At 40.2% G+C, this 23,595-nt stretch overlaps 1 protein-coding gene across 1 annotated transcript in view; it reads left to right on the top strand.

Annotated features, from left to right (window-relative positions):
- The window catches only part of LOC103355604 (glycerol-3-phosphate transporter), a 49,843-nt gene extending 26,248 nt beyond the window's left edge, over positions 1 to 23,595 (top strand). The window contains exons 9-25 of the mRNA XM_008279459.1: positions 217 to 295; positions 940 to 1,075; positions 1,504 to 1,580; positions 4,780 to 4,946; positions 5,659 to 5,711; positions 7,332 to 7,412; positions 8,363 to 8,401; positions 9,279 to 9,401; positions 11,133 to 11,223; positions 14,783 to 14,845; positions 15,054 to 15,139; positions 15,681 to 15,729; positions 17,160 to 17,233; positions 17,346 to 17,424; positions 20,496 to 20,593; positions 20,870 to 20,934; positions 23,552 to 23,595. Coding sequence (XP_008277681.1) covers positions 217 to 295; positions 940 to 1,075; positions 1,504 to 1,580; positions 4,780 to 4,946; positions 5,659 to 5,711; positions 7,332 to 7,412; positions 8,363 to 8,401; positions 9,279 to 9,401; positions 11,133 to 11,223; positions 14,783 to 14,845; positions 15,054 to 15,139; positions 15,681 to 15,729; positions 17,160 to 17,233; positions 17,346 to 17,424; positions 20,496 to 20,593; positions 20,870 to 20,934; positions 23,552 to 23,567 — 1,376 coding nt within the window. The 3' untranslated portion in view covers positions 23,568 to 23,595. The remainder of the gene's footprint in view (positions 1 to 216; positions 296 to 939; positions 1,076 to 1,503; positions 1,581 to 4,779; positions 4,947 to 5,658; positions 5,712 to 7,331; positions 7,413 to 8,362; positions 8,402 to 9,278; positions 9,402 to 11,132; positions 11,224 to 14,782; positions 14,846 to 15,053; positions 15,140 to 15,680; positions 15,730 to 17,159; positions 17,234 to 17,345; positions 17,425 to 20,495; positions 20,594 to 20,869; positions 20,935 to 23,551) is intronic.

Genomic DNA, 23,595 nt, shown 5'->3' on the forward strand with positions numbered 1-23,595 from the left:
TCTTTGAGTATCTTAAAAAGTGCTATATAAGTATTATCTACTTTTATTATTATTATTAGTTTTTTAAGTGTGCAAAACAAGTCGCAGTATATTGTTGCATTTATAGCGTTTTACTTAGGGAAGAACCTAGCGGAATGAACCCCGATAAACACAGCTGCAAAGGAGCTACATGCATGATGCAATGTTTAATTACACAGGTATTCTTTATATTCTCAGACAAAAGCAACTACAAACAGCTGCTGGGAGCTATGGACTACTCCTTTCTGTGTGCCTATGCAGTGGGAATGTACCTCAGGTGAGTTTGCAGGACGAGAAGCATAGTTTTATTATAGCAGCTGTGAAACAGATACACTGCAAGATAAAAACTTCGCAAAGCATATGAATGTAACATCACTGCTCCTGCGGTCGGCTGGTTGGAGCACTGAGCAGCTTTTCTTTTGTTTTTTTCTTGCTCTTGCTCATTTTTAATGTATCGCTCTTTGGCCACCTAATTGTCCCTCAGGTTAAATAAAATTTTCTTCTGATTCTGATGATTCTCTGATTCTGAGACAAGCACCTAAATACTACTAGCTGAAAAAAAGAAGGTGTTTAATGAAGTCAATAGTGGTGGTTAAATTATTCCATCCATCCATCCATCCATTATCATTACACTGCTTAATCCTCACTAGGGTCTAGGGGGGCTGGAGTCTATCCCAGCTGACTCAGGGTGAAGTCAGGGGACACCTGGACAGGTCGTGGTTAAATTCAGACAATTGAAGTTTTGTAAGTGAAGGACAAGTTGCACAAATGGCCAAAAATGCTTTCAACTGTCAGTGGCATAAATTTCTTTAAAATTGCAAGTAAAGTAAAGTTTGCAAGTATTGGAATATTTTAGACATCTCTGTTTTTTAGAATAAGATGGTATGGTTAATTTGATGTCATCAATGTGTGTCCATGTAGCGGCATCATTGGGGAGCGCCTGCCCATTCGGCTGTACCTGACAGTAGGCATGCTGACCAGCGGACTTTTTACATGTTTGTTTGGCCTGGGCTACATCTACAACATCCACAACTTGGGCTTCTATATATTTGTCCAGGTGAGATGCACAATAATGCTTTTCAAGAATTAAACAATTTATGAAGTGTTAAACAAATCCTGTGAGGAACATTGAGTCAACTAGTTTTAACACTGCCATGTAAACAGAGCCTGCAGGTGTGCACACACACACCAAACTGACTCGCCCAGGTTCATTTGCTATGTGTGAAATTTAGTGTTTTAGACTTTAGTCAGCTAGCTACTTTGTAACTGTTGGAGCTGGGAGGACAAAATATGCTGCTCAAGAACCCCCTTTAAACAGATATGGCATTGAAGGTGAATGTGCACACACAGATACATGAGGTATACAGCTTTAGGTATGCATTGTATTAACACATTGAAGACTACAATGTGAGCACAGGAAGCACTAAAAAATATGGTTAAATAAGTGGTACTGTAAAAATGATTCAGTCTTTTTTATTGTTTCAGGTGGCCAATGGCTTAGTCCAGACTACTGGCTGGCCCAGTGTAGTGACCTGCATTGGCAACTGGTTTGGAAAGGGAAGGTAAGGTCTGATGATTCCTGACTATAGTAGACAGACTTTGTCTTAGCAGCAGTCTTGGAAAAAAATAAAACGGAACGGTGTGTCAGGTAGCTAGATTTGCCATTGCACCTGAAATTTACATTATACGACTGCACCATTACAAGCTATTAGAGAACATTCTAAAGTGCAATACAGTTAGATTTTTAGTCCAAATGGCATTATGAAAAAAAAAAGCACAATATTTCTGCTAATCTCTACAGAGCTGCTCTGTAAATCGCTTGTCAAGTCCTCTGTGTAAAAGAGGAGAATTTACAATATATATATGTTTTTTGGTTTCGTGGTTTTCTAGGCAGTCTTACCAGTGAGAATGCACTTGATTTCCAATTAAATTCTATTTAATTTTATTATAGCGCCAGTTCACAACATGTTGTTTCATTTACACATTTTAAACAGAGAACCTGACAGTCTGTTTGGAGAGTGCAACTCTGCTTCCTGGTCTCACCTCTGGACTGTCAGGGGTTTAGTTTTTTTTTTTTTTTTTAAATTCTCCATATTCCTAGATAGGAGAGCTGCACCATCCAAAGTGGGATGTGTGAGGTGTCTCCTAATGAGACCAGGTTTTCCCCAGAAATTTTTACAATTTTCTGTTAAGCCCACATTGTTGTCTGGACACCACCTCAATAGCCAGTGGTTGAATGATGGCATGTGGCTATATGTGTCATCACTGATCACATTGGGCAGGGGTCCAGAGAAAACTACGGAGTCTGACATCATCTTAGTCAATTTATACACTGACTCAGCAATAAATGTAGTGACCTCTGATTGCCTCAATCGGATGTCATTGCCACCGACAATTATAATCTTACTGTATTTACGCTTATCCTTTGCCAGCAGTTTTAAATAGGATTCAGCATCTCCCACTCTGGCCCCAGGAATACATTTGACTGGCGCTGGTGTCTCTAGCTTCACGTTTCTGACTATGGAGCTGCCATGGGCGGCTGTGGCTCAGGTGGTAGAACGGTTGTCCTCTAATTGCAAGGTTGGCGGTTTGATCCCTCCATGGTTGAAGTGTCCTTGGGCTAGACACTGAACCCAAAGTTGCTCCCAATGGCAGGCAGCACCTTGTATGGCAACTCTGTCACCATTGGTGTATGAATAAATGAGAAAATGAGAAAACATTGTAAAGTGCTTTGAGTACCACTAAGGTAGAAAGGCGCTCTGTAAGTGCAGACCATTACTATTTACCAATTCTGTTCTTCTGTTTGGGACCATGCTTCCTACGTCACCCAGCCTGCCTGACTTCCTGGCTGCTCAGGAATTGCTGAGGGGTGGCCAACAGGAGCTATGCTAGGTCGCTCTGTACCAGCTATGGGGGCCTGGTTAGTTGCTACATTTCCTGGGTTGTTTAACATGGTATGGCACTAAGCCACACCTCCAAAGCTACGAACATAAAGGAGACGGGTGAGTAAATAAACATAAGAGAGTAAGAGAGAGAGAGAGGGAGAAAGAGAGGGAGAGGTATAAGCCATGTCTAGCTTGCTTAGCTGCAAGGCTAGCTGATCAAAAACACCAAGTTATATTACGATCTATGAAGCAGTATTTTACACAAGCGCTTTAGGAGCAGCCTGCGTAGTAATTTGATTTATCTTAAAGACGATTTTTAGTGCTAGAAGGAAGAATTTAATAATAACTGAGAAAGAGCCGAGTACAGCTGCAACACTAGCTTCAGACAGAAAAAGAAGTGGTATGTCACCTTGCTGTGCAGGAACAGGAACAATCATCCAATGTCCTCTGGACTTATCTCATTTCCCAGAGATTCCAGGATCTGAAGACACTGCCAGGGTGAGGAGGGTGTCTGGTTTGGGGACCTCAGGATCGCGTCTCTGCTTTTAGCAGACGATGTGGTACTGTTGGCTTCATTAGAGCTTGACCTTCAGCACGCTCTGGAGCAGTTTGCAGCAGAGTGTGAAGCAGGGGAGATGCAAGTCAGCACCTCCAAGTCAGAGGCCGTGGTTCTCTGCCAGAAACCGGTGGATTGCTCCCTCGGCATCTTGTTCACAAGTGATGGGAAAATGGAACCTGAGATGGACAGGCATCCAGCAGTAATGCAGACAGCCGGAGGGAGCTCGGAGTAGAGTCGCTGCTCCTTTGTGTTGAAAGGTGCCAGTTGAGGTGGTTTGGACATCTGATTCGCATGCCTCCAGGGAGGCTTCTTTTGGAGGTTTTCCGAGCACAACCGCTTTGGGATCCCCCAGGAAGAACTGGAAATGGCCTGCTCGGTCTGCTGCCTCTGCGACCCGACCCCGGATAAGCGAAAGCAAATGCATGGATGAAAGTAGACAGACATTTATTGTCATATGGCAGCATAAAAACAGCATTTTAACACTATGCAATGAAATTATCTACTTTGCACACTCCCATATCCATAATAAAGAATATCAATATAAATACAAAAAGACAGAACAACAATAATATAAATAGATACAAATAAAAGAGACAGTAACTAGGGTGAATATTGTCGAACTACATGTAGCAGCATCAGTGAGATGAACTAGCAGCAAGTATACATTTAAAGTGCCCAGTGCCTGGTGACACATGTAAACTGGAATGTTGTGTACATTAAACAGCAGTGATCAGTCAGTGTTTGAGGTTGTTCTGGGGTCTGATGGTCAGAGGAAAGGAACTCTTTGACAATCTTGTGGTCCTTGATTTCACACTCTTGTACCACCTCCCTGAGGGCAGTGGTATGAAGAGTGTGTGCTGTGAGTTTGTGTGATCTCTGATGATGTTGTGGGCTCTCCTGATGACCCTGCTGCTGTAGTTGTCCTGCAGTGATTGAAAGGTCACTCCAGAGTTGTTAGTGCGTTTTTTAGTACACGTTGGAGGGCCTTCCTTTCCAGTTCCCATGCCACACAGTGATGGCGCTGGTGAGCATACCCTGGCCTGCACCTCTGTAGAAGTTGCCAAGGATTTCGGGAGGCATCCCAGATTTCCTCAGCTTCCCAAGGAAAGTGGTCAGATCAGAACAGGAACAATGTGTTCCAATATTGGCAGCAGCACTGGCAGTAGTGTATCACTCCACAAAAAGAAAGTTTAATTCCAGTGTATTTTTGCTGTTTATAGCAGCAGTCTCCAACTTTTTGATTGTGCTCTGGGAGGAGAAGTGATAACTAACATTCTGACTGTTCTGTGTTGCTGCAATCCTGTTGCCATCTGTCAGGCGTGGACTCATCATGGGCCTATGGAACTCCCATACCTCAGTCGGAAACATCTTGGGCTCTCTGATCGCAGGCTACTGGGTCTCCTCCAACTGGGGCCTGTCCTTCATTGTACCGGGGCTCATTATTGCAGTCATGGGTGTCATCTGCTTCCTCTTCCTCATTGAGCGTGAGTACAAACAACAGCTGTATGTTTCTAGGTTATCCCTATGTCTGTTCATCAATCTATTTGTTTGTTTGTTAAATTCTCGTGAATGTGATTCTTTAAAGTCTCGAGGGAAATACTTTAGATTTGGCACAAAATTTTATGCAGAATCCAGGATGAATTGATTACATTTTGAGGATCAATCAACAGAGTAACCATGACTGCACAAAACACAATTTTGCCCATAACTAAAAAAAAAAATTAATTATGACAAAAAATGGAGACAAATATCTAATTAGATGAAAAGTTATGTGCTGAGATTTTATATCCAATATGTCAAAGGTCTAATCCGGGCCAGCATGATGTAAAGTGCATGGCAAGTTGTTAGAGGCATACAAATACAAGTCAGTAATTCCCATTTTCATATTGGAGCTAATTTTCTTGCTTAAATAGTGCACACATCAATTGGTTTGACATTATTTGTCTCAGTGAAGTAGGTTTAATTGTGACTATTTCCTTAGTAATGGTTTGTATAAAGACTTTTGACTTGCTGAAAAAAGCACTCAATAATTAAAAGAATTAATGTAATTACATTTGAGAGTAGTTAAATAAGAAAACCTGTTTTCTGTGGCTTCTTTTTTTCAGTTTGCTGGCTCACTGAAGAAGAGAAGCAGCTTCACACAGCAGCTCTATAGCATCATCACATTAATCCTATTGTATCTTTTTCCTTCTCCAGATCCTAATGACCTGAAAAGCATCTATGCTCAAAATTCATCTCCAGGCAAAAGTGTGAGTACACAATTTTTTGTCCCCTGTTGTGTTCTTAGAAAATGAAACAAAATCTCCTTTTTTTCCTTTTTGCTTTCTTTTGATCCAGTCCTGAGAGCTCCACCTGTAATTAAAATCCTGTGTGCAGCCAACAAGCAGTAACCTCGAGTGTTGAATAAGTAAGCCAGTGCAGAAGTGCCAGAAAACTGCACTTCCTTGAACACGTTTTACAGCCTGGTACAAAAACAGTTCTACATTTTATAGCCAATTTTCCCATTCATGGCAACTGTACAGGTTGTCAATTTTGATGTTTAAATTTTTATCATGCTCAAAGTTATACACAGGTATGGGTGCAGATGCTTTAAATGACATGCTGGTGCTGTCATGGGAAAATTCATGGCCCCACTTAGCTCCACTTGTGCTCCACCTATATGCCAATTTTTGGAGAGGAGAGGAGAGGAGAGGAGAGGAGAGGCGAGGCGCTCAGTACATCATGGGAATCCCCCGGCAGTCTAAAGCTACAGCAGCATAACCAAGGGACAGTTCAGGTGATCCTGAGCAGCTCTAACTATCAGCTTTATCAAAAAGGAAAGTTTTAAGCCTAAACTTAAAAGTAGAGAGGGTGTCTGCCTCCAGAACCCAAACTGGGAGTATCTTAAAGACCTTGTTGTACTGTATCATCCTAACAGAGCCCTTCGCTCTCAGATTGCAAGTCTACTTGTGGTTCCAGAGTTTCCAGAAGTAGAATGGGAGGCAGAGCCTTCAGTTATCAGCTCCTCTGTTGTGGAATCAGCTCCCAGTTTGGGTTCTGGAGGCAGACACCCTCTTTGCTTTAGGTTAGGATTAAAACTTTCCTCTTTGATAAAGTTGATAGTTAGAGCTGCTCAGGAGTTGAGTGAATACCATTCGTGTTTTCATGGCACCTGTCAAGCAGATACATTAGGCGGTAACTGAAACGTCAGTTCTTGAAGTTGATGATGTTGAGTGCTGTTGCCCTAAATTTCTAATGTTTGATAGGAATCCCAGCCTGAACATACCTATATGTCAATACTGAGTTATACTTATAGCAACACCTACTGGACCCAGGAAGTCAGACTTATGTAAACAACATATTTCAATTTTAATGAAGTTTACATGCTGTGTCAAGCAAATGACATATAGCAATATAAAGCGCGTTTGTTTCGTGGTTGGTTCTGAAGTGATACAAGACATGCAATAAGCCGTGTCCACTGCCACCAGATCCAGGTAGGACGCAAAAACGTGCTTGTTCCCGCAGTGAGTGATCTTCACAAAAGTGTGTAGTTGCCTCAACCAGCATCATGCCAGCACCCTGACATGCACACAGGTGTGATGCACGTATCACTGCTGCTTGCAGTTTTCGTTTAGAAATGAGATAGTATATCTGTGGGCTGGTTTTACAGATTGAAATCTTCAGTAGCCAGTGGGCTTCAGCTGAGAACCACAGTCAAAGAAGGAAAGTCCGAAAATGCAGAGAGACAAACTAACACATGATTGGTCTTTTAATTGGATTTATTGACAGCAAGGACACTGTGAAATAATACCAGACTTTGCCTAAAATGCCTAAAAAAGTGAGCTGGAACCAATGTTTATAGTAATGTGGTCATTTGTCCTTTCAATTAGGTTTCAACCAAAAGTTGGAATGGACTAAATGGACACACTGAGGTGTATCTGCAGTACAAGGAGAACAACAGCCAGGTGTGTGTCACTGTGTGTTTGTGTTAATGCATTATGTGTTGTACATGTGATGCTAGCATCCCTTACTATCCCTTGAATTTTTAGATCTCTGTCATATGAAATAACTTTTTCAACTCAAGTGGAAAATGTATTTCTGTGTTGGTGTGTTCATATATTGTTCAGCCAGTCACAACAAGAAACATATTGAGAATATATGATGATGTTGTCACTGGTATTATTGTAAACATTTATCACTGTTAGGGGTTGGTACTACTGTAGTTGTTGTGTAGTTCATTGATCTTAGTGTCACAGATTCTAAGCTGAGATACATTTAAATAAGTTTTATAGCCCCACTTTAAAAAATAAAATAAAAAAACAAGCAAAAAAAACAAAAAACACGCAACTAGCTTCAGTAGGCCATGCCTCATCATCCCATGTAAAAAAAAAAAAAAAAGTCGTGATATATGACTGCATCTACAGACACATGAAAGCCTACATTTTGAATTGTAAAGTACCCCTGCATATATCTTGCTTGGTTCTTTTAACTCCTCTCCATAGCTGAAAGGTTTCCAAATGTAAAAGTGGCTCAAAAGCTTCAAAATGTAATTCCTCGTTTTGCCTTCCTCGGCTTACTTTCTCTAACGGTAACTGCTACATTACATATAACACAATCAATGACTTATTTTTAAATGATCTAAAACATGAGCAGTAAATGCTCAGTTTTGATTCAGTCAAAGAGCTACCATATTGAATGGCACTACACAGACTGGAAAACTATTTTTCAGGCGTACTTAATTAACTGTTCACTTTGTCAGAGACTGACAGATTCTCATTCAGTTCAATTAAAAAAACATAAATCAGAAAACTTCATTTTCCCCCTGATGTCAGTTTAGGACATATAGAGCAGTAGCATCAACTAATTTCATGGCAAAAAATGCAGCAAATTTCACATTTACATGTTGTTGTAATCCATTCAGGCCTACTGCTATTACAAGGATAGTGTTCTAAACAGAAAGGTCAGTTCCTTCAGTGATTCCAGGTCTTTAATGGTGGTTTCAGTGGCATTCAAGTTGTTCAAGCTGGGTAAAATCATTGTTAGCCTGAATCCAAATGTCCACTCTCTCGACCTGGGGACTGAGTGTTTATGTACCCTCATATAATTGTTGTCATCAAATCGACTCTCTCTTTCTAATTCAGAGGGAGTGTCTGTGTGCCCTTGCCATTGTGATGAATGGTGGATTTTTGGATATACATTCACAGGGAAATTGGTACATTTGGATTCAGCCTCGTTTTTTTTGTTGTTGTTTGTTTTTCAACCTTTTGGAGAGAGTTGAGTTGGGTTTACCACATGCAGATGTTGTTTCACATTTTCACAACAGTAAAATTGTTCTGATCTATGTGGTAAACTCTGCCCAGCGATAACACCAAACTGGTTAAAATGATCCCAGATTAATGCAGAAATAAATGGTGACACAAGTGTATGTGGGTGTATTACATTGATTTGTTCCGAGAATTAAAGGTAAAATGTTGCAATAGCTAATTTAATTGGAAAAAATAATCTTCCCTCTTCTAAGTTGCCTCAATTTCTTTGCTTGATTTACTGTCCCACCACTAGCACAAATCTCTGTTCAAATAATCTTGAACTCTCAGTGCTCCTGCATGAATTTCACTGATCAACAATTCTGTTGTTATTTAAATAAAATATTTCTGGGTTAGCAGTCACTGGCACATAAAACAAAAGGCCACTGAAAGGTACTGTATATCACTAGATCTTTTCTTCCCTGCGTTTGTCATTGATGAGGTAGACTGGGTGCACGGGACATACATCCAGTTATACCTGTAACCCCTGACCATTTGCCTTGCTCATATCTCTTTCACTCTCCTCACTATCAGGGTCACGACACAGAGCTGCTGTTGCCCAGGGACAGTGTGTATGTCCCTGTGCAGCCTGTTGTTGTGGTGAAGAGCGAATCAGAGCCATCTGCTATCAGCTTCATGGGAGCCCTACGAATACCAGTCAGTTACACATACACACCCACATCCTTCATTCAGTATTCATAACCATGTAGTGTTATGTTTGAGATGCTAGCTGATATAGAACTACACTATGCAACTAAAGTGAATACACCCCTGTGCATTATCACTTCAGTGTCAGATAATTAAAAATGATGTCACTCTACAGTAATTGCATTACTTATAAGTTATACAGTGGGGTTTTTACTTTTCTTTCTTCTTTTTTTAATGAAAAACGAACAGTTCAGATTTACTGTCTTCAAAATACAGGCCCCACAGTAGGAACTCAATGCAATAAAGGCCAGTACACCTTGATTACTGTTACTCTTTTTCAGTACTTCATATGTAAGCCTTTACTTTTGATGGCAGACTCAGCCACTGTCATCCTGCACAATTTTGTCAGCTACTCTTTGCTGGAAGGGTTGTGTTGCTCTATCCTTTTTTTAAAAAATTACACCAAAGATGTTGTAGTGGATTCAAGTCAGGCAGCATATCTGGCCAGATCATAGTTTTCAATTTTTTCTTCTTTAGAAATCCTCATGTGGTTTTTGCAGTGTGATTTTTATTGTTGTCATGCTGCAATATTCCTCTCCTGCCAAGCTTATGTAGACATGTGCATGTGACCTGGTCAGGCAGTATTTTGGTAGATAGATATAGACAAAAATGGTGCCATCAATAAATGTTATCTACCCATCACCTTTTGCACTCATTCAGTCCCATATCAACACTCCCACTGCCATGCTTCACTGTCAGAACTATGCATTCAGTTTACATTTATCTTGGCCTAGTTTGATCAAAGAATGTGTTACCAATATTTATCAGGCTTCTTTTTATGTTCTTTAGCAAAATTTTATTGTGCAGTTTTGTACTAAAGATCAAGCAAGTTTGTATTTATATTTTTTCTAAAGCTATCCGTAGAGGTTCATGAGTTGATGGTCCTTTGTGCTGTCTGAGCCATCACAGAAACTCTGAGTGATAACCTGTGCCCAATCTGAGGTACTTGCCCACCTGTTTTTCATAGCTAGATTGTGTAGTAGTACACTGTCTGTTGCATCATGTAGGAGGATGGTGCTGATTAGTGGCACAATGGCTCTTCCTATACCTCCACTGACTTTCAGTTGGTCACCAGTCTTCCTGTATCCCTGTCCATCTTTAGGTCTCACAATCAGATTTTTCAGTTCCTTTGACAATTCTTTTCAATGTAGAACCATGATGCAGACGTACAGATACACAGTCCATAGTTCCAAAACTGAGAAGGTTCTGGTGCTCAGAGGGGACTTCATAACCTTTCTTATGTAGTTAGACTGATTGGAGGCATTGGTGTACTCAATTTTGTTTCAGTCATCACAGGTTTTCTAATGTATGTATGAGTGACTGCAGGTGTATTCACTTGCATTGAGTTTCTAGTTTGGTCCTATATTTTCAGTAAAGTCTTTATATGTATATTTGTTTTTGATTGTTTAGACAAGGAAATGTTTTATATGTCAACTTATGAGCAATGCAATTATTGAGAGGTAATACAATTTTAAATCATTTGACAGGGTTGTTCTCAGGTTGTGTACTGAAGGGAAATTCTGTTGGTTTGTTATGTGTGAGCTTATTCTGCCAGAGTAACAGCACATCTCTGTTTTTGATTAGGGCCGTTTCTTTACAGGGCAGTTATCGTAGAAATGTTGTAGTCAGGCAGGTACACTCGCAGTGTTGTATTAATGTGTTTGGTGTTTGTCTCTCTAGGGAGTGATTGAGTTCTCTCTGTGTCTGCTGTTTGCTAAGCTGGTCAGTTACACTTTCCTCTTCTGGTTGCCACTCTACATGACCAAAGCAGGTATGGACCGAACAGAATTACTGGTAACAACATACTGCAGGTGAAAAATGACTCTGCTGATGAGGGATTGGTTCATTACGTATCTTCATTGCCTTTACCCTCCTTTATTTTCATTTGTTTCTCCACAGGATTATCACAAACCAAACAAATTAACGTAACAAAAAGAATATGTCACTTGATTCTGATTGTAAATACCATCTGACACCTTACTCTACTTCCGTCTGGCAATATTTAACTTACACTACCAAATTAAAGCTTTAGTGTAGGAGTTTTACATATAAATGAACGTTCATTATATTCCAGCCAAATGGGTTCATACTAGGCCAATTCACTCTGTCAGCCCCAGGTAAATCTCTCTGCATTTCACACTGTAACAGATTTTTAAAAATCTGGTGTCTGTGGTGACATTTGACATGTGACAGGATGCACTAGCAGGGATAATTTTACATGAACTAGCAATGATTTATGACTGCACGTTGGATTGGTGGTTTGTACTGTCACATCATAGAAGGTTGCCGGTTCGCATCCCAGTGAGGACACCCGGGATCTTTCTGTGTGGAGTCTCCATGTTCTCCCCGTGCAGCGTGGGTTCTCTCCAGGTTCTCCGGCTTCCTCCCACAGTCCAGAAACATGTTGAGGTTAATTGGTGATTCTAAATTGTCCGTAGGTGTGAATGTGAGTGTGCTTGGTTGTCTGTCTCTTAAGTGTAGCCCTGTGATAGACTGGTTACCTGTCCAGGTGAACCTGCCTTCACCCTGAGTCAGCTGGGATAGGACCCTAGTGAGGATTAAGCGGTGTATAGATAATGGATGGATAGCAATGACTGATTTACCACTGCTGAAGAGGAGAGCAACTGACAGAGTGGCAGCTATAGTAACTGTGTCATTCCCTCTCCAATCATCAAATTGAAAAAAGAAAAAATGTAATCTGCTCAGCCAGCTGTGACTTGCCTGAAACGATCTTAATCATAAACTGTCACGAGATATTTGTGAAATTTTAGCTTGATACAACAAATACTTTCCAAGGTCAATAAAAGAAACAGCTGTTGACCCACTCTTGTAATTTTTTTATGAGATTGAAATTTCAAACTATGCTTGAGCTGGAAATGAAAAGTAGATCCAACAATCTCTAATTATGAGTGAGTTTAAAAATGAAAAAATGGTGAAGCCATCATAAAAATTCTCATCTTTGAGCACATATTAACAAACAACTATTATAATCCAGGAGGACTTGTGATATTTTCTGAACCATATGTAGCTGCATGTCACAATACATGATCAAAACATTTAGAATTCTTTTTAATATGAAATACGTGATCACAAAAGCCTGATTGAGCAGGTATAACAAGTTGTACCACAAACAAGCTCAAGTAGACAGAGTTCAAGAGATGCTTGAGATTAAACTCTTCAGCAGTACCTATAGATATACATGTACTTCCACTTTAACTTTCTGCACAGAGTCCAGCCAAGTTTATTCCCTATAGAACATGACACAAGAGAATCCATTTGGATTAGTCATTTTGATCAACCAGTTTCCACAACGCTTATCAGAATAATCTTACTTTACAAAAAATAACTTTATTTCATTTTTGTGACCATGTATTTCATATTAAAAAGATTTTTTTTTGTTATTATGTGCTTAAAGACAGGACTTTTCATGATATTGCCGTTAGGCTTTTTTTTTTTTTTAAATCTCAGAAAGTATTTGGTATATCAAGCTAAAATTTCACAGATATTATTTTCAGTATCCATAGTTTACGATAAATTGTTAAAGCAGGTCAGAAATTGTTAAGCGGAAGACCTGTGATGATTTGGATGAAATAACTCAACTTCAAGTATTATGGAGCCTGTGACAGAAAACCTGGGAAGCATCCAAGAAAACGTTCTGCTGCTCCAGATAAAAAAGAAACTGTACTTTCAGAGGAAGGATTACAGTCTGAAAAAGAAAGCGATCAACGTAGATATGACTGTGAGCGTGCATGATTGTCTACCATGACTTGGCGGGGGTGTACCCTGCCTCTTGCCATTTGTCAGCTGGGAAAAGCACAAGCCCTCCAAACCCTCTTCAGGATATAAACGGGTGAAACTGATGAATGGATTGTAGATGCAAATATTCAAAATGTCTCCAAAACAAAGACGGTTCTGTGGGTTTGACCAATCAGATAACTGCAAAAACCATCTTTTATGGCCTTCATGTTAAAAGAGAGAAGAACCAAACACAAACTATTGAGGAAAAGTTGGAAGAGCTCAGCTATCTGAAGTAAGATTGTTTTCAGTTCTGTCACAGGATCTGTCACTGATAAATTATAAAACTTGTTTTTTCCATTGAAGCTTAAGTCATTGACCAGTGTGAGCGCTCTCTTCCACAGTAAATCCACTGATGCATTTCAAACAAGACAAGATATTCATTTTGAAGTATTATTTTAACTCGTTAGTGCTCACATGCTGTAGGTAAAGTGATGCCTGGATATTCGTGTATTCATTTTTGCAGTTGTAAGGAGTAAAAAACAAAACAAAAAAAAAGTGGAGATGCTGCTGGTCAGACTATGACTGTGGTTATCTGAACTTTTTTTTTTTTTTTACCTTATTTTGGCCTAGCCTTGCAACAAGGGGATAAATAGCTTTTATAGATCTGATTGAGGTAAACATTTTCTCAGCAACTTAAAACTGGCTCTTTCGCAGTGTTGCCTACTTTATCTAAATTATATTTATTTATGATTTATTTAAGTGATGATCCATCCATCCATTATCTATACACCGCTTAATCCTCACTAGGGTCGCGGGGGGGCTGGAGCCTATCCTAGCCGACTTAGGGCGAAGGCAGGGGACACCCTGGACAGGTCGCCAGTCCATCGCAGGGCCACACTTAGAGACAGACAACCAAGCACACTCACATTCACAATTTAGAACCACCAATTAACCTCAACATGTTTTTGGACCTTGTGGGAGGAAGCCGGAGAATCCGGAGAGAACCCACGCTGCACGGGGAGAACATGCAAACTCCACGCAGAAAGATTCCGGTGCCCCCACCGGGACGCAAACCGGCAACCTTCTTGCTGCGAGGCAACAGTGCTACCAACTGCGCCACCCTGCAGCCCTTAAGTGATGATGATTTGGATAAAAAATTCAAGTTGCCTTTCTGCATGCATAAACACGTGCTGCTGAAGCCTTTGTATTTATCAAATGACATCCAGTTCATACTTAAGCTGTCATGACTTTTACATGTAAGTAAACAGAGTGGTCAGACTTGAGGCCAACATGTTGCTGCTGTACAGCTCTGAAAGGACAGAGTTGGACAGAGCAGCAGAGGCAGGTATTATTCATGCTGTGACCTAAATCTGTATTACTGTTAGAGTTAGACAAGTAGTACTTATTGTTAAAGTCAGCATACGTCTTCAGGGGCCTGTACTATGGGATAAATTCTACATACCCAGGATGTTTTTGTGTTAATATGCGTCACTAAGCCTAACAACCACAGTCACACTGAATGGTCAAAACAGCAGCATGTCAACTCTGTGAGCAACCCAGGGTGTCTGAATCTAGCTATATGTGTGTCTCAGCTCACCTGGATGCCAAGAAAGCTGGAGATCTCTCCACCCTGTTTGATGTGGGAGGAATTGTGGGTAGGTGTCTTCCCTCTCTTGTGCATTTCTGTGTGTCTGCGTAGCTTTTGCCACAGCTCGTGACAAAGGAGGTGTGTCTGTGTGTGCGTGTGTGTGTGTGTATGTGTGCGTGTGCGTGTCAGTCAGCATATGGTTACTATGAAATATGAAACTCAAGAGGTCACTGCCTCTCTCTTTTCTGTGTTTGTGGGGGCACATGTGCCCACAGGAGGGATCTTGGCAGGAGTGATCTCTGATAAACTGGGGAAGAGAGCCACCACCTGTGCAGTAATGTTGCTGCTGGCTGCTCCTACAGTAAGTCTCTACTGCACTGCTGCACTCATCCAGACATATCTTACACAGTGTTTTGGAAGAAACAGGATGCTGAGGGGGCGGCACAGTGTTGGTGGCACAGGGGTTCTCCGGCTTCCTCCCACAGTCAAAAACGCGCTACGGTTAATTGATGAATCTAAATTGTCTGTAGGTGTGAATGTGAGTGTGCTTGGTTGTCTGTCTCTAAGTGTAGCCCTGTGATGGACTGGTTACCTGTCCAGGTGAACCTGCCTTCACCCTGATTCAGCTGGGATAGGACCCTTGTGAGGATTAAGCAGTATATAGATATGGATGGATGGATGGATGGATGGATGGATGCTGATGAGGGACTTAAAATGTTAGATTACAAGGCTTGCAGATAGGGATACCATTATTTATGTCATTCTTAGAGCACTTCGACCCTGATATCCTCTTTATCATTGGATGTATCATCAGTTTGCTTCTCCTTTTTTTTTACAAGCAAGTTATGAATGGTGACTGAAATTATGAAGGTTTTGACAGTTATGCTTTGTTTGTCCTGCAGCTGTACGGCTTTTCCATGATCAGTGAGTTCGGTCTGGGGCCAACTATTGGTAAGAACCAGCTTCTGCTTCTCAGCTGTGTCAGAGGTAGTGCGGAAAGATTAGTGGATCAATTAGAAATGAAGAGTAATGATAATTCATACTTTTTTTCAGTGGCTTATATTGCATCTTTGACACACATCAATTTACAAAAGCAAACCAGTAGATATTAATCTGACAAGATCATTTTTCTAATATACTGTAGTGCCATTGTTTAGTGATCTTTCATTACTTCTAATCTTTTCCACTCAAATTAAGAGCTTCCTGTGGAAGCTTTGGAAATTGTTGTCAGGTGCCACATTCGAGGGAGCTCCAGAAATCTCTCATACTGCAACCAGCAGATGGCTGTGTTGCAGCACAGAGGCAGACAACACAACACAGAAAAGAAAGGGATACCTTATAAGTTAGCAATAGGATGCAAGTCTGTTCCCAGTACATAAAGATGGAATCAGTATTTATACAGTCAAGTGTTCACACATTAGTATGATTATTCTCAGCATTTACATTTTACATACAGACAAACAAGATTTCCAAAGTGTTGTTTTGATTTAGTTACTTATCACCAATGACCAGATAGCAACAATTTTCACTGCTCAGGGATTAAAGGGCTTGGGGGGAATTGGGTCTATTGATGATAGGAAGTAGAATATGATGATGTGATGACTGGTTCAGTACTGGAGGGAGAGCATTGTGGGGAGTTGGAATTCTTATTTTCCAACAGTGTGGAGTCACTGCAGATACACAGGTGCAAGATACAAATCTTTGTTTTTTCTAAGACTTTTATCTTGGACTAATTCCTATTCTTAAAACGATTTGCTTGTTTTACACACACTTGTCCAGATTGGGTTTCCTAAACCAAAGCCCTCCTAAAGTATTTGTGTGTGCTCTGATGTGTGTTAATAATTTTCACTTTCCCAAATTCTCCACAACACTATTTTGGAGTCCTGTTGCATCAGTACAGGCAGAAAATACCTGCACGTGAGCTAAATCCTGCTGTGAATCATGAGGTCCATAAGGTCATATGACTTGGCTACATTTATCCAGTAGTTCATCACCACTGATTGATAGCTAAGTATGGAGGAACATCAGTAGGATGTTCTGATTAACAACAGACACTGTGGTTCTACAGAGGACTCTTATTTGCTCACACTGAGCTAATGACGGTCCCAGCTGCAGCTCATTATCCTCACAATATGCTGAGGGGAAATTTGTAAATGTTATTATGTGAGCAGCAACAGCAGCTCTGGTGTAGGATAATTATCATAGTACACATCACACACACACACATCAGGGGAAGCCCACCTGCTAGATGTCACAGCTGTAGTTTGTAGTTTGCTCTGAACTTCATCAAAAATGCCTTTGTCTGCATGCATATATTTTCAGTATTGCAATACACAGGGGTTTTGTAGATTTGGGTGGCTTAGCCAGTTTGTGTTTCACAGGGATGCTGTTAGTGTGTGGAGGCCTTGTGAATGGACCATATGCCCTTATCACAACTGCAGTGTCTGCTGATTTGGTAAGTACGTTTAACTCTAGTGTAATTCCAGTATAAATTGTTATTTTTAATTCGATCAATGCTATCACGCATCACTGATTCCTATCCCTATCTTTCTGACCTTTGATTCCAGGGGACCCACAAGAGCCTGAAAGGCAACGCTAGAGCATTATCCACTGTCACTGCTATCATTGATGGCACAGGATCTGTAGGTCAGTAATGCTGATCAGCAAATACACTTTTTGTACTTTTTTCATCTCCCTTTTCCAGCTTTACAACTGAAATTACATCCTGTCCAGAGCCGGTATGTTGCAATACCAGAAATTTGGTACTAAAATGTGGTCGATACTAATATGATTGACTTTGTTATCAATCTCACAACAAACCTATCCTAACTAAACCTAAAAAAATCACTCAAACAACTAAATGTATTTTAACATTAAAAAAAAACTGCTGTATACGCAGTTGGCTGACACACACACAATATTATAAGTAATAACGGTAGCTACTAACATCAGCAGCAATAGGAATAACATAACATTTCACCATGTGCACATTGTGACGACACTTTCATGTAAAGTTCAAAACTGGCATTCTGACGATATATTATTGTAGACAGTCTTAATTTGGTATATAATCTCTAACCCTAACCCTAACCCTCTTCAGAGGAATTGTACAGGTCATGTACAGGGTGCCATTTGTATTTGGAAGTATTTCATTTCAATGTTCAGTTTGTTGCTGATCAACTAGCCACAGCCCATCTCGTGTTTCCTGCTTGCAGGTTGGCCAGAGGGTTGTACTACGAAGTGAGATTAGTGGGTTAGCAGGTATGTTGATCCTAAAGTCAGAGTTTTCAGTGTCACAAAGGAGACTCTCTTTTTACTTGCTAGATCTCCATGGTAACTGATGCTGTGGAGCTAACCTGGTCGGGAGCAGGTTATGTTCAGAGTTTTGGATTTAAGAGCATCTCCCTTTAACCAGATCGTTTCCTGACTATTATTTATGAGCGTTACAGATTCTCAGCTGAGGGAATGTGTTTTATCTGCAAACATGCTAAGTTGTACGTTACTAATATCACTGAATGAAGCCGTGTAGTTACAGCATCACACACTGTAAATATTCCGTTGCCATGGGAACCTGACGTGTGTTTAGTTGGCGATGCAAAAATCACATAAATGTGTTTTTATGTTTGGCTCTGATTTGCTGTTAAGTCCGTTTACTCTGCTGCTACTGCAGCTGATAGACCACAGATTAGAAAATGGATTATTCTGCTGGTATTTATTACAGAGAATATTCAATCAATAACTTAGATTTTGCTTTGATTTGGCCAAAAGTTAAAATGATTTCCTGCATTATGGGACACACCTAAATGACCTTCATGACCTAAATGACCTTCAATACAAGATCATGTTTAAATATATGAAGTTTAAAGTTTAACATGCAGCTGTCAGAAATAAGTGGCTGCATCAGTAAAATATTACATATTAACACATGATTGACCGTTTTCTACGAGCAGTTCTGTCTTGCACCATTTGCAGTAGTGGTGCTTTTTAACCACCATATTTTTATATTCCTCATTATTCTCCATTAAAACAATGTTTTGACTGAAGCAGCTGCACATTGTTTCATTTTGTGCAGAACAAGAGTGACGTGACGCGTTAAACGCGTCCTTTATGTGAACAGAGTCGGAAGAGGAAAGTCGGAGTTAACAAAGAAAGTTGAACCGCCTTCGTGATACCCGTGATCTCTGACTGGAGCTTTAGTTTTTGTCGGCTTATAAAAAGGAAGCCTGGATATGTCAAACTTGCTTCATCGTATACCCCTCAGGTCCCTATTGTGGTCATCCTTGATGCCACTCAAATGCCTCTCCAATTAGTTTCGTCCTATGAATGGATTCCATCTTCACTGTCTTGGACTGCAGCTCCTCCTGCGACCCTAGTGAGGATTAAGCAGTGTATAGATAATGGATGGATGGATGAATGATCGATCTGTCCAGGGTGTCCCCTGCCTTCGCCCTAAGTCAGCTGGGATAGGCTCCAGCCCCCCCGCGACCCTGATGAGGATTAAGTGGTGTATAGATAAGGGATGGATGGATGGATGGATGAATGACGAGGTATCCAACTACCATCACCAGACAGTGAAGCTGAAATCCAACCATGGGATGGACAGACTCTCTTGAGAGGCAACTGAATGACATCAAAGATTAACCACAACAGCAACCTGGCAGCCTCTTTCATAAACAGGAGACAGGTAGACGGGTAAAAAAATAGCAGTGAATACACAAACATGCAGAAAGAAGCATCAAAGTGACATACAATAATGATACCTTTTTAAGCAGGCAACGATATGCACAACTAACCATGTGATCACACAAGTTCAACTAAATCTGGTGGAGAGTTCTAATTTAGATAATGATTGTGCCCTGAAAAATCATATGATCATATCATATGATGTTTTGGCCAGATGGTCTACCTATAACTACAAACCAGATTATGTCATTTTGCAAAGGTTAAAACCCTGTTTAGACCAATGGTTTTATTGACAGACACCACACGCATTCTTTTTCTAACACCTTCCCCTCCAAATGAGACTGATACTTTGGTACAAAACACAGACTGGAACCCAAGTTGCACTTTTTTAATTTTAGAAAAAGTTGAAACACAACATGATCTCTGACCATTCAAATTGTTTCAAGGGCTAAATGAAAAAGAAATAACAAGGAAATTTGGTATTATTCAAATTTTCTTACTCAACAGATCATGGAGAAAATGGAAATGAATGTTAGTCTTCTCCAGAGTATTTTCCAGTTACCCTACTTTGTTTGTAGCACAGCTTTATTGGTACTTTCTGGAAGTTCCCAAATGCTGGATTTATCATTTTTCTGAAACAATTGGCCAGTGTAGTTCCATAACAGCTGGTCATACAAGAAGAAATAGTGAATGTGCTTTGAAATATATTGAAGTAATCTGTACATAGAGAGTATTTTCGGCAGAAGAATTTGGTATGAACTAGCATGTGTGCATTATTGGTAAAGACGGAATATGTCAGCCAATACAGTGTGGCTCATTGGTGTTGGTTTCTAGATAACAGGAAAGTTCTGGCTTTGGATACATGAACAATACTTGTCAGGTGGGTACAGTTGTGTATAACTTAATTTTGATTTTTTCAGTGCATCTAAAATGCCTTTTGGATTCAACCTCTCCAGGCTCCCTATCAATTCGTACAAGTGTAAGGACAACCCACCTGCAGAAATACATGATTCCGCTTATGTTTCTGCCATCAGGAGCAGCACTGGGCCCCCTGCTGGCTGGACTCTTATCTGCTGGTGGCTGGGATCAGGTCTTCTACATGCTGATGACTGCAGACTTCCTTGCTCTGTTGGTGAGTGCTTTAAAACCTTAAACAGCAGACATTACCTGTTTGGCAGCAGAGAGGGGGCAGACACAGTTTCAAAGTAGCTATTGAGCAAAGTGGACAATTTAGCAGTAAAAGAGCTGGATGTTTACCTGAGGAGTTGGTGGATATCAAAAGTACAGTTTAAAGGAAAGTGAATATTGCACTTGATGTTATGCTTAAAGTTATAGCGTGTGTATGTGTGTGTGTGTGTGTGTGTGTGTGTGTGTGTGTGTGTGTGTGTGTGTTCGCGTGCGTGAGTAGCTTTTGCTACGGCTAGTGACAAAGGAGATGTCCTCGTCTAAGTCCCGTCCCATCTCCGCTGTAGAGTGAGTATTGTTGTATCTTGATTGTGATTGTGCTCGGTGCCCTCTTACTATTTGCTCTTGCTCTTCATGCTTCACTCCCATTCCACTGCATGCTGTATAAACTTGTTCTATATGGCTATTGAACGACATGTCCTGGTCAAATATAACTACAAGGCTCTGTACAGTAGAACTGGAAGCCAAGGCAATGCCATCTAGAGCAGCTATCTGATGAGATAGGGCCAAAATAACCTCAGTTTTGTCAGAATTTAAATAAAGGAAATTCCAGGTCATCCAGGCCTTTATGTTCTTCAGACGTGCCTGGAGTCTGACCAACTGATTGGTTTCATTTGACTTCATAGATAAATATAACTGGGTGTTGTCTGCATAACAGTGGAAATTTATGCAGTGCTTCCTAATAATAATGCCTAAGGGGAGCATGTACAAGGTAAATAATATAGGTCCAAACACAGAGCCCTGTGGAACTCCATAACTAACTCTGCTGTGGGTGGAAGAATCATCATTAACACTGACGTTGACCCAAAACTCTGAGTGAAACATTAGTGAACTCCACTTAAAATCGTTTATCCTTCATGTAACATCATTTTTTAGCTTGCAGCACCACCACCTGCTTGGAGGAAATTCTGCCTGTAATTCTTTTTGCAGCTACATGACTGTTGAAAGTAATTTTTCAGCATGGAGCGCTATTCTCCAAACAGCAGCTAATGTTATATCCATGACCAGAGACAGGAGCGTCTCATATTTTTAGAATATGGACAAAAGGTTCAATGTTTTTCATCAGACATTGACAAGTGAAAAATGTATGTATTCCAGACTCAGTACACATAAACTGAAATATTTCAAGCCTTTCTGTTTTTTTAAACTTTAGTTATAAGTGCTTGCAGCTCATGAAACCCCCCCAAAATCAATCTCAAAATATTAGAATATTGCACAGATGAGCTGTAAGCCTTTATCATCAAAGTTAAAACAAACAAAGGCTAGCAATATTTCAGTGTATTTGTACTGAGTCTAGAATATACATATTTTTCACTTTGACCAATGTCTGAATAAAAATATTTGCTTTTTCTACCATACCTAATTTTATGAGATGCACCTGTACTGGTGTCGTGACTCAGTCTGCCAACAGTGACCAGTGATGGTCAGGCAGCTTCATCCAACACTTTTTAAAAAAATCTCTACTTGGTCAGCTATCGGTGTCTTCAAAAGTTATCAAGGAAAAATAGTCTTCAAACAGCTTTCAAAGTCTGATGTGAATAATGTTCAGTCAATAAAGAGGTTGCAAGAATAAACATGAGCAAATCTCGAAATTAAACTGATCAAACAATGCATCTCAACTTCTTATAGACTTTTGCAATTTCTCCGATTCTCCTCTTTCTCCTGTGAAAACACAACCCATTCTTTTTTAAAAAGACCAATCAAGACATCTCTGCCACCATTATGTTTGAATTTGTTCACATGGGTGTATGAGCTCATCGTGGCACAGTTTCAAATAGCTCTTTATAAAAAAAAAACAAACAAAAAAAACCAAAACATCCCTTGTCTTGTACATGCATCCTCATCATTTACTGCTCACCCCAGAGAGAGCATCCCCTAGTGCCATGTACACCACTATCACCTGTCCTGCACATGCACCCACTCTATGCTCAAAACACCGACTGCTCATACACAAATTCAGCTGAGGTTTGCATGTTAGCCTGCCAGGTCACTATGATCCACAAGTATACACAGGCCTCACACATGGACTTCCAGGCTCTCGTGTCAGACAAGCTTTTCTATTGTAGTTGCTGTATTTTCTAAGTTTCTATGGGTTGTGATTACACAGGCTTGTACAGGATTAATTCATATTGTACTTGAGTCTAACTTAATCATCATATTTTCCAGTTTTTCATCATTTGTTCAGTTTAAAATTACACAATACTAGCATCATGGTTGATGATTGCTGCAGGCCATGTTCACAGACCCCTGTGAAGTTTACACACAAACTAGCTGATTTTCTGAAATGTTTGATATGGCATTTCTATAATTGTTGTTCTTAAATGAGTTCAACTGTGGCTGCTGACCTGGCTTGTTCCACTGTACGTTTTCTGGGGTCCTGTAACATGTTCACTTTCAGAGATCTCATGGAATCTGTCTGAGATAACAGATCACCACAATAAAAGCACCACCTACTGACTAGTCAATTCTCTTTGAAAAACACTTCATGATTCATAGAAGATTCCGTGAAGCTCAGTGAAAGGACAATGAAAGGGTTTCTTAGGAGGGCCCTGGCACATAGTCGACCATGATCATTATAGACAGGTGGTTGTAATGTTTTGCCTTTTCTGAGTATGTGTTCACAGACACAAACTTCAAAAAACCAGTCATGCTCATGGACACACTCAGCATTATCACCCACTAAAACCATCACTGAATGACTACATTTTCTAGTTAGTGATTTTATCTAAATGAATGTATTGAAACCAGGACACAAAATGTGTAGTTCCATTTGTTTCCTGAAAAAAAACAAGTGTTTCCTCATGGGCAGTGGGTTCAGTGTTCACACAGCTTATTGCTCTTGACTGTAAAACTTAATTGCACCCAACTTATCAACACGGTGTTAATGTTTGTCTCTACTTCACAGGTTGAAGGAGCACTGAGCACTTTGATTACACACACACACACACA

This window comes from Stegastes partitus, unplaced genomic scaffold (assembly GCF_000690725.1).
Source record: "Stegastes partitus isolate 25-593 unplaced genomic scaffold, Stegastes_partitus-1.0.2 Scaffold159, whole genome shotgun sequence".
Taxonomy (NCBI): Eukaryota; Metazoa; Chordata; class Actinopteri; family Pomacentridae; genus Stegastes; species Stegastes partitus.